The sequence below is a fragment of the Zychaea mexicana genome (genome assembly GCF_025766255.1).
Source record: "Zychaea mexicana strain RSA 1403 chromosome Unknown BDB00scaffold_38, whole genome shotgun sequence".
Lineage (NCBI taxonomy): Eukaryota > Fungi > Mucoromycota > Mucoromycetes > Mucorales > Lichtheimiaceae > Zychaea > Zychaea mexicana.
Window position 1 is genome coordinate 167,491 of NW_026516701.1, and position 11,936 is coordinate 179,426.

Here is an 11,936-nt window from a genome sequence, read left to right on the forward strand (position 1 = left end):
GCTGCGATTCTTTAATAGCTGATTGCTTCTCGTTTACATTGTTCCCCCTGCTCATTTTGACTCATCGTTCACTGCAACATGTTGAAATAAACTTTCTTTTACTCTAATCATTAAAATTTATTATAAAATTTGATGCTATATCAGCTTTTCATGTAAGAACTGAATTTTCCTCTTTTTATATATAAGCTCGGTTCGGTTCTACGGTTCCACGGTTCCTCACGGTTCGGTTCGGTTCGGTTCCATCCTTTTCACGGTTCGGTTCGGTTCCCTTCAAGAACCGAACCGAACCGAACCGTGAGGACCCCTAGTATTTATTTTTAATCGAATTCTAAATAATATAACCACCTTAATTTATATTAACTATTACTATTATTGTTATTATGTAAAGGTTTCAAAAGTTATTGATACCTCACTTTTAGACCCAGTTAAAAAGTACTTAGAACAAAAGGTACTGTTACAGTCGCTTATTAGTTATACTTCACTCGAAACAAGCTCATTTTAACATTTGGTTTTGTTATTAATTAGAAAAATGGCTTGAAACCAGTACTTCCCTCTATTCCTGATACTCTTTCTCCCAATGGCCACCAAAAACACCTCTTCAAGTATTGTGTTGAGATGATAAAGTGCGATAAAAATGTCAAAACTGTCGATGGACCTTTACAGTAAGTGGTTTATTTTGATTTTGATTTTTATTATCTAAATATAAAGATTGTATTGTTAAACATGTGTTATTGTAGGCTTGGCTTATCTGGTATCATTAATACCATTACAACAAATGAAACGATTAATATCAAGGATTACCTTGGTGAAGGAAAGTTCCAAGATTTGGCCAATATAATGATGAAAAAAGATATGAATAAACGGTGTTTCGATGATCATGCAGATGCTATTGTGAAAACTGTTTTAAATGTAAGCAAATCGAGGATAAAGTAGATATGAAGAATGACCCTTATTATAATATATATATTGATATAATATGCATATATTTATAGAGTTATGATGAAGGAGGTATTGTTGGTGCACGTAAATACATATATAAGAAAAAATTGGAATTGCTGGATAAAGATGGTTACACAATTGATTCAATCGAGGTAAAAATATTTGATATTTTTACCTACCTGTAAGTGAATTTAATATGTTTCCCTACAATCAAAAATGGTATCTCTGTCAACCCATTTTATTTATAAATGCGTCATTTTTTAGATTCAACATGATACAGTTTGACTTTGACAGCAAGCACAAATATGTAATGACAGAAAATGAATCATTTTCACGTTGGCAATTTATCATTCGTCTTGTGATGATAAATGTAAAGGAAATAATAAACGTAAACGAGCTAATGCAACTGTATTTTTCAGGGGTGAAGCAGTCTCACAAGCAACAAAAAATGAAATGCTCGACGCCCTTTCAACTTCATCATTTGGTCGAAGGATCGACATGCTTGTTATGACCCAATCTGAAGACGGCGAAGAAGGATGCGTTGAACTCTCTGCTAACGAGCACAAAAAAGGTGATGCAGAATTCGAACTTGTAACTGAGCAACAATCCAAGAATATCGTCACCAACATCTGTATCTTGTCTCAATTACGAAAACGATTTGGGGTTGATATCAATGTTAATTGTAGCACCAATCCATTGATAATGGACGTAATTGGTAAGGAAGGAGTGGAAAAGTGTGAGAAAAAGCATGTTATAACACCATAATTCATGTATTCACCCAATTTTTTTTCAAGGCCTTCGTGCTTATTTATACAGTGTTGCCAGAACTGAAGATGTATTTGTTGCATCGAAGGTTTCGAATAACTATGTTGTGTTGCCCACTTCTTTAGCAGACTTTGATGAGTTTATTGAGCAAGAAAGTATGTACCTTTTACTAAACTATTCGGTAAGTTGTTGTTACTGCTTTTATACTACATATGTATAAACTCCTTAGCTATTAGAGATAATGCTAATATAAAGTTTATTGTTATATAGAAATATATCATTGATGCTGCCAATGACATCGTTGGTTTAATGGATAAGACAACAAAAAGACGATTTGAAACTATCATGAATGATCAGGTCGATAAAGAAAGCCCAAGGATCTTTTTCGCGGATAACAAAAAACCAAAAACAACTTAGTGGTGACATATGATATACCTACTTTACTACACTCTACATGAACAATAATCATTAGTTTGAAGATGAAACCATTGTAAAATATTTACCTGAAACCCCCTTTGCATAAACAATAACACTCTTTAATATCAAATAAATAAAAATACTCACATGCTGGCTATAAGCCTCGATGATACTCATTCAACTTCTCTTCAACATTTCAAATATAAAACATCAACAGTAAAAAAACACCATAAGTGTATATAGTTACGCATCGCTTCAGTGATTCCAAAAAAGAAAAACAGTCGAGTTCACTCGAACCCCAGGATAGTAAATAGAAAATTAAACCAAAGGAATATGGCGGTGGTTGAAGGCAATGACGGAGGTGAAGCGAAAGTAAGACAAAATAATCATGACCTATGACAGTCAATAATGACACAACAATTTGCTGATACACTGGGTAGAAACCATGAGGGTCTCAAGCAGTAGTCAAGAGCTTATTCAAGAAGCCAAAGTCAATCCAGATTGGCAAACAGTTAGTGTTATTTGACATCATCACCAATGCACAAGCAAACACCGCCACTAGACAAAGGAAAATGTAATAAAGAGGACACTCGGATGTAACCTTTGCGTCCAGAGGGAAGATGTGCTTTTATGTAGAAAATGGAAAAAGAACAAGCTAGCATTGAATGCCTTTTTATTGTAAGTTATACATATATCTATTTGTTAGCATGCTATTAAATAATACCCAGTTATCAATAGCGTCCATTAATTGAAATTGACACTTATATTAGTAAAAAACAACTCATTCGACATCATGGTTTATCAAATGCTAAGGAATGTAGTATACTTAGTGATAAAATAATTATGTATGCGTGTGGCGTGCTTTGCTATATATAATTGACAATGATTTAGTTTATATATTTCGCAACTTTTTTTAAGAATGGTGTAGTGCCTATATTGTGCCTACTGCTGAAGCAACAAACAATAGAAGTAGTAGTATTCTTTGTGTAGGCTACATTGTTGCTTCAGAATTTCTTATTTTCTAGTTATTAGCTAATTACAAACTTTTGTGGATAACGTACGAGATTTATCACGACCAGAGAAAACTCTAATGCTGTACCTTTGCATAGCTTGTTATGTCCTTGAAAACCATCAGTGTTTTTAGACCTTGTACGTACTATTTATACTGTACTAGCTGAATGCTAGCTTTGCCATACTTTGTTTCCACTTTGGTTCCCAGGATGCTATCATTCAATGTGAGTACGTCAGCTTCCTAAACTAAATAGTTACCGTCTTCAATGTCTGTTGCTTAAGCACATGAGTAAATATATGTATATCACATCTTGACTTCTGAAATACCCATAAAGTAACAAATCTCATAAGGTGTAATGATTCTATCTATCCTCAAGCCAGCTATAAAATGTTGACGAAAACTACTACTGGCTCTATATGAATCAAAGACCAGTCTGATAAAAACTCATAATAAATCATTGCGAGGGTGCTTTCACAAATTAAATAGATAAAAGTGCTTGTATATCTTTATTATAAAATATATCAAATTGTCAATGTAACAGGACTGGCATGTAATATCATTTTCATGTGACAAATTTCTGGAGAAACCATTTTAAAAGATTAACCACCTCCACAAAATAGAATAAAAATGCAGGATCAAAATGGAAATAGCCATTCCATGAACTGAGGATTCCTATTGAATAAAATATCATCCAGTTAGAAAATCACCGCTGTTATTATTACTGCTGCAAATATATAATATATAGAAGTCATTATCAGTTTGAAATAAACAATACATGTCGAACTAGTGTGTGAACAACAGGTGAAAATCTGGTGCGTAGGCAGATAATCAAAGCTGAAGTTCTTAGAACCACAAGCGAGGACTAGACAGGGGCCATTAAGGATTGCCATCTAGGTTGTCGCAAGAGCTGCAACTAGTGTATAAGCATCATGTGTCAGTACTTGAGGATTCCTATCGAATAAAATATCATCCATAGAAAATCACTGCTGTTATTATTACTGCTGCAAATATATAATATATAGAAGTCATTACTAGTTTGAAATAAACAATACATGTCGAACTAGTGTGCAAACAACAGGTGAAAATCTGGTGCGTAGGCAGATAATCAAAGCTGAAGTTCTTAGAACCACAAGCGAGGACTAGACAAGGGCCATTAAGGATTGCTATCTAGGTTGTCGCAAGGCGGGTATATCCGTAGCAATAAAATTTTGATAACTTATAATTTTTATTGAAACTTATAAAGTTTCAAGTATTTCGGAGTTTCAAATCGTGCATATAATTAATTTTTACATATAAAAAAAATTGAATTTTTCTTAATATAAAAATAATAACTATCCAATCTATAAGCAAAAACTAAAATGGTCTTATTAAATTCTGAGATACTTATGGGTACAGATAACCTAACTAAATCTATTAAAAATATAATGGAAGAAGTAATGGAAGAATATCTTGAAAATGAATGTCTTGTTTCAACAAAAGAAAATAAAAAAAAATGATGGAAAAAAAAATAAAAAAAAAATACAAGATGTTGAAAGTAATCACTTTTAGTATTTGAATAGTAGTAATAATGTATGTACATATGTACATAAACGTGGAAATAAAAAAGGATATATGTGTCACAAAAAAATCAATACTAATATAGAAGGTCAAAAGCCTGATTATCTTTGCTGTAAACATAGTAAAAAGCATATAATAAAAAAAAGAAATAAAAAAGATCAAAAAAAAAATAAAAAACCAGAATTACCCTATGTTATTGTAAGCAAATATGGGCATAAAAAAGTTATTAAAAAAGTTAAAAAAGAAAAATGAAAAAAATTTATGTTTGTAATAGTGGAATAATTAACTTTGTAGATATTATAAACAAGATAATGCAATAATAATAGCAGCTGACTTTATTCATTATAAAACTAAAAAAATAAAGGAGTTTATCCTCTTTAAATATATAAGGTAGAGTATGGCATTTTTAAAAATGGTAATAAAGTTATATTAGAGAAATTAACTTAAAGTAAACCAAGATTATTATTTTCAATGTATTCTTTTAGCATTGCCTTTTCATTAAAGTTATCAATAGTTAACCAAGTATCTTCACTTTCTGAATAATCTTTCCATTTAACTAAAAAGTAATATACTTCATTTTCCATTTTATGAGTAACAATTACTTCAATTTCATAAGATTTATATCCTCTTTGTTTTCCTTTACCTTTAATTTTTCTTTTCTTTGATATTTTTTCCCTTTTTTATAATCATCACTCGAATTACTAGCATCACTATTAATTTCATCACCTGAATAATCATTATCTATCATAGGAGTATCCGATATATCCATAGTTAAGAAACTACTTTGTAATTTAAGCATTTTATTTAATTTATTTTTATTTTGCTTTTCATTACTGATAACAATATCTATTAATTTTCTTTCAATAGGAAAATCAAAGTTCTTAGTTTCCCATAACTTATGATGTGGCATAGTTGGTACATTAAATAACTCACAAAATTTCTGTATATTCTTTAATAAACAAGCAACCTTAAATTGTAAATTATAAAACTTTACATTATCCATTTTCACAACTGATTTGTTATTATTAAATCTATGAAATTTATTACCTATTGCTGAAAATTGGTTTTCAATTTTACTTCTGAAACTTCCAAATGTTTTGTTAAAATGCTCTTCTGTAATTGATAAGCTTTCACCAGGATTTTTTCTAATAGGATACACAAAATTATCATCAGTAAAATTATAACCTTTAGTTACTGATAAATCTACAAACTGTTTTAAAAATAAAGTGTAACCACCATCAACTGCAACAGTATCTTTATTATTAAGTTTTCTATATAATTTCATATTCAAGAACATACTACCATCAGAGCTATCTGAACAATAATCACTTTTAGAAGTATAAATAATCATATCATTCATATCACTAACAAATTGAGTTCTTAATCCATTTTTCTTAAATTTATAACTATATAATCTGCTACGTTTAATTTCTGTATCGGTATAATTTATTCTAGAATTATGACCGTCGATAATCAATATTACATATTTAAACAATTCTAGATTATATTTATGGGCAGATAAAATTCTTAATTTTATATTTGAAAATATGTTATCCAATGCATCATTTACTATTTTATTTATTCTTTTATAATTTTCTTCATCTATCCAAAATTTTTTATAAAAATTAAAAAAGGAACTTTGAGGAATAAATTTATCAATATCATCTTTTCCTGAAATACCAGATACTAAATAGTATAATAAAAATAAACCTTTTTCTACTTCAAAATAAGGAGCAGGATATTCTTTATTAGTATATAATACAACCAAAAAGAAAAAGACTGCAATATATCCTAATTTTTCTAATAATTTTTTTTTAATAATATCAATGTACTTGATATGTTTTATTTCTGTTCTATGTTTATACTTATTATTAATGATGGGCCAATTATAATTTAAAAAAGCCCAATGCATTACAAGTATAGAATTTACTTCATCGGTAATCAATTTATTAATATCCATTGTTATTATTTTTATATTAAAAAAAATTCAATTTTTTTTATGATAAAATAAAATAGTTTTAATTTTAGAAAATAATCCTACAAACTATAAAATCTTTATTACCCATAAAATCCTTACTATCTATAAAAATAAAAAAAAACTAAAACTATTAGTATATCGCCAAGAGCTGCAACTAGTTTATAAGCATCGTGTGTCAGTACTTGAGAATTCCTGTTAAATAGAAAACTATGAAACTAAAAAAATATTAATGAATTATCATATAACCAAATTGAATAAAAAGCCGTTAAGCTAAAATGATCTATGATATAGACAAATTGGAGCAAAATCTACCAGAGGGTAAAGCAAGATTAGTTTCGAAAAATAGCATTGGAAAGCCCTTTTAAGTAGCTGCACTATTTTAAAAAAAATATAAAGTATTAGTTGATTACATCAAGGTTTTCATTGAGCAAGACTTTCGTTGTTGAGATATGTGAATGTGTAAGAAGCATTTGTTGGCTGTGTGTTATGTAGCAACCAATTTTATTTTATTTTATGTCTGAGTTTTAGAGAGACTCGTCATTATCTTTTTATAAAAAAAACTTACCACTGAAACGAGGGGTACGCGAATTTTTACGTACTTCCATTTTCAGCGATTGCAGGAAAAGCAGTCGCTCTGGCAGGAAAACCGGTCTCTTTTTTCTGAGTGCGTTCCTTGACTACTTACACTCACTAGTCATACAAACTCACTGACACCAATTTTTACGTACATCAACCTTTACGTACCATGTCCTACAATATGAAATCTGAATTTACAAAATGGATCGACGGCGATGAGATTGAGCAGGTCACGTTAATTCGTAAAACGGACCAAACTTATGCGCGACCCACTGACATCGGCTGGCAGCTACATCAGCAAAATCAAAAGAAAACTGAAAGCGGTGTTAGCATTACGAAGGTTTGTCTCGGTGCTGTGCAATGTGTAAAAGACGATTGCGTACGAAAGAACCTTCCAGTCAAGCCAGCCAGCACCAAAGCACTTATCAAGCTGCAGAAGTGTGTCAAGTGCGATACGGAGTTGCGACATATTCCCTGTAAGGTTCGTGTCCACTTCAAGTTCGTTGGCAGTGTGGGCAGTGTCGAACATTGTGGTGTGCATTCGCACAGTCGATATGAAGCCGTTCATATCAGCAAGAGCTCCGTCGCCAAGCTTGCTAAGAGAGTTTTGCGATCCCCGCAGGAAAGACCCATGGCTCTTGTTATAGGCTCCAGCTCTCAAAGACCAATGAACCCACCACAACCTCTGCGCGAGATCGACAGCGACTTACAGCATGCTGGTAAAGTTGCGTATCACCGCTGCAAAATCCTTGCAGCCAATGGCTTCAACGCTAAAGGTATACCCAGCATCGAAACAGTAACTGCTTCAGTAATGAAGCTTAATGTCGAGTATCCCGGTTATCTTCGTTCACCACTCGACCTCCACCCTGACAGTTTTTGCATTCCTTTCGCTTCGCCGTACATTCTGGACGATGTTGACTACAGCCGCCAACCAATTCTAATGGATGTCACTTACTCCTGCTTTGGCGACGGCTATTACCTCTGCAACTCTGTCATATATCAAGAAAAACTGGAAAAGTATGTTCCAGTTTTCCAAGCGGTTCTTGGTGGTTTAACCACTAAAAACTTCGTTTCGTTCTTCACGACAATGTTCAAAGTTTTGAATGTAAAGAAAAACGACGACGGTGAACCATCTATGTGTGGGATAATGATGGACTTTTCCCAAGCGCAAAGAACCGGCTTTTTTATCGCGTTCAGCAACATTTTTCCCGGTGCCAAAAGTGGGGAGACTTACTTAAAGGGTTGCTATTTTCACTGGAAACAGTCGGTTGAACATATACAAAAAATGGGTGATGTTGTACCAGTGGAACGCCGAAGGATATTCTTGGAATACACCAGGGTCATGTATGAGACGACGGTGGAACAGATGTTTGATGTTGTAACCGCTCAAATGGAGAAAGAATTCCCGCATACTTAAAAATGGCTAAACTGGTGGCTTCGACCTGGCGTTGCTAGTATGATCTTTCGCTCGAAAACGACGATGCATGAAGAGCTTTTACTCAATGCCACAAGAACAACGAACGGCGTAGAATCATTCCATCGTAATATCTACCATTTCGTTCAGCAATCCAAGCCGATTCTTTCAACGTTACCTGAACTTTTCAACTACATGCGAAATGAAGAGAGTAACTTGGAACATGTTCTTGCTGGCAAAAATATACGTTATAAGATATCTGCGCCTTCGTAAGTTTCTTCTTAGCGTAGTGAGGGTGTGTATTGCATCAAAACTAGTTAGCATCTGGCTTATTCTACGCTTTATATATGCAGTCCTTTCAAAGCGCCTAAAAAGAAAAACATAAGCGACAGTCGTCCTCCAGAGAAACTTAAGCAATTATTGTCAAGAAGTTCTACCACTAATACCAGAAAGCGCTATACAGAAAATAATTCAGATCAAAATGAGCCAACCAAAAGAGCAAGAAAAACAACTAATGATACTTCACTTGGTAAAACAATAAGCTTGTTGTTTGTAAGAGTTTGAGAATACAGTAATTGAAACCTAATTAAAACATGTATATAGACTCTTTGGCTGTACCTGAATATCGAGAGGATACCGAAAAAAACGATTATAGTAGTCAAAAAGAAGCAGCTGAAGATTGTGACAGAAAAAGAAAAGAAGCGGCCAATGCTCGAGAAGAACGCGCGAAAAAGCTATCTGATATCCGAGAGTTGTTCAAACAGCAAAAGAAGCAAGAATATAGAGCGAAGAAAAATGCAACGAAAAATATGACGTACGTAAATTGAGAGAGAAATTATTCAAAGCCTAATGTAAATCTTATGTATACCTGATACCTTTAGTGAACGTTCTTCGCATTTGAGCTCGCTAAACAAGTATCCAATCGCTATTGTTCCCAATGCTGATAATGCTTGCTTCATCGACTGCTTTTTACAAATAATGTTAAGGGTGATTCTGCCTTACATTCCTGAACCTCCGAAAATCGATAATGATGAAAGAGCACATTTACTATCAGACCTTTGGAGTGCGTCCAGACAGCAGGACTTTACAGGTCCTGTCTTGTCCTTCCGCCAATTTATCTGGGACCACGGTGCAAAGTTAAATATCGAGTGCAAAGGGGTATTCGGAGACCCAGCAGACGTGCTCCAATGTATACTTAAGAATAATGATATTTTACGTGCCTATCTACAATTCAAGACAAGACCACAGGCCACCAAAATATCTACTCCTAAGGACAATAGCGCCAAAACATGAATGGCTGAGGCCTATGTTCAAGGAGACAAGATTCGAAACCGGTCATCCATCTTCCACTTGACGGATAAGGATTTCGATGAGGAGGACCTTGAAGATCCCACCGAAAGCAGCTTTGACAAATTACTGCAACAAAAGATTATACAAGCTCGTGTTGAAACCAGCAGCAGAAATCTTTATATGCAAAACATTGTCAGCTATGCCAGCTTCATCATCGCTCACGATCGAATACTAGGAAAAGATCACGAGTGGCGTGAAAAATACGCGTCCAACGAATCCAGCATGGTCTATTATCCAGAGCATATAAGTGTAATGAAAGCAGAGTATCACCTATGTGGCAGAATCTACTGTACCCGACCTACTGGTTTTCACTATATAGCAACATGCAGAGCGCCTGACAACAACATTTACGAGTTCGATAATACGAAGCGTGTCGCTAAAAAACTCAAGAAAATCCATGGCAAGGTAGCATACACGCACTCCGTCATATATCGTAAACTCGCACAGCACAATAATCATCTTGACAAACCGTTTATTACGGAAGAAGAAGAAAAAGAATTTGAGCGGTAATGAGCTATATAAATCTCCATACAGGGATAAAGCGTCAAGCTGATGCTAACCCGCTATTATATTTCTGTTAGCCTATTACAAGATCCAGTAGTATTATACCTATTGCAAAAGACAGGAAAATAAGCATATTCTACTTCTCTTTATCATATAAATAATATCCCAAGTATAAATCTCCCTTTTTTTTTTTGCTTCTTCCCCTTTCTGCTAAATCCATGTACCTTTTTTTCTTTTCCTTAAAATATAGTTTGCTCTTCCTTGCCCTCCATTGAAACTTAATAATATACAAAGAGTGCTACGACGTTCTTAAAATCAAAAGAAAAAAATGTACTTGTGTGATTATTATGCAAGTGGATAGGGTATGCTTATAGTGCGTAGAGTGGTAATAGTTGGCATAAAAAATAAATCTTAAAAGTGACAACAACAACATGTATGGTCCTCTTAGCGCTCAAGGTACGTAAAAATCAAATACAGCAGGTACATAAAATCCCCAAATAGGAAGTACGTAAAATTTTATAGTACAAATATACAGCGTCAGAACCGATTTACGTACTTGAGTGGCTAAGTACATAAAAACTTGGAGGCTAAGTACATAAAAATCCAAAAAAGGAAGGTGAAGTACGTAAAAATTTACAGTACCCCAATATATAGTAGTTTCTAGTATACTACAGATTATATCTTTTGTTTCCCCTTTCCCATCATTACCCCATCACCTTTTTCCTGCGACCCAGCAGGTTTTTCAGAACCGAGCTTTGTGAACTGACGAGAGCAATAAGCTGAAATCAGCGGGTGTTCATTCAATTTCGTCTTAATAAAATATATATCTATTTCAATGTGCTCCGATAAACAATGTGATATACAAAAAATTATTTGACGCAATAAACACTGAGAATATAGTCTTTTTATTGATATTAATATATGTACTAAAAATGATAAAGTTGTAAGGCATATCTCATTATAAGCTTACTTGTTGGGTCAAAGTAAAATAATGTGTTTTTGAAGAAGAGAAAAAAAAAAGAAACAAAAAAATGAAACGCTCTCTTTTTGGAGCAAGAGGAAACATCACAAGATTATGTGAACTACAATATTGACATAAAGTGGGATACAAAAAAAAAGAAAAAAATGGGCTACTATATCAAATGAAATAAGTAAACTGACCTTTTGCGCCGCAGCCCTACTTCTTCCTTTCATCTCTTCCATTCAAGCCATTTGCATCTAGTTGTCATGCCAACAGAATTCGAAAGTAAGTTGTTTTGTTACATATAATGTGGCTTGTAAATAAAAAAAACTGATTGTTACTTTCTTTTACAGATAAACTTCAAACTTATTTGGAAGGGTGCAAATGCTCAACGCGATTTGCTAAACTTTCTTTATTTATCATATCACATAAACCACTTGTTTTCGAATACCAACCCAACGTT

At 33.3% G+C, this 11,936-nt stretch overlaps 1 protein-coding gene across 1 annotated transcript; it reads left to right on the top strand.

Moving 5' to 3' along the window:
- Positions 1-615: 615 nt before the first annotated feature.
- BDB00DRAFT_872556 (uncharacterized protein) lies at positions 616-2,121 on the top strand (the record flags this gene model as incomplete). The annotated part of the gene is made up of 6 exons (XM_053126974.1): positions 616-662; positions 738-909; positions 993-1,120; positions 1,359-1,654; positions 1,734-1,885; positions 1,975-2,121. The coding sequence occupies 6 exons, from the start codon at positions 616-618 to the stop codon at positions 2,119-2,121; spliced, it is 942 nt and encodes a 313-aa protein (XP_052979516.1).
- Positions 2,122-11,936: the final 9,815 nt, after the last annotated feature.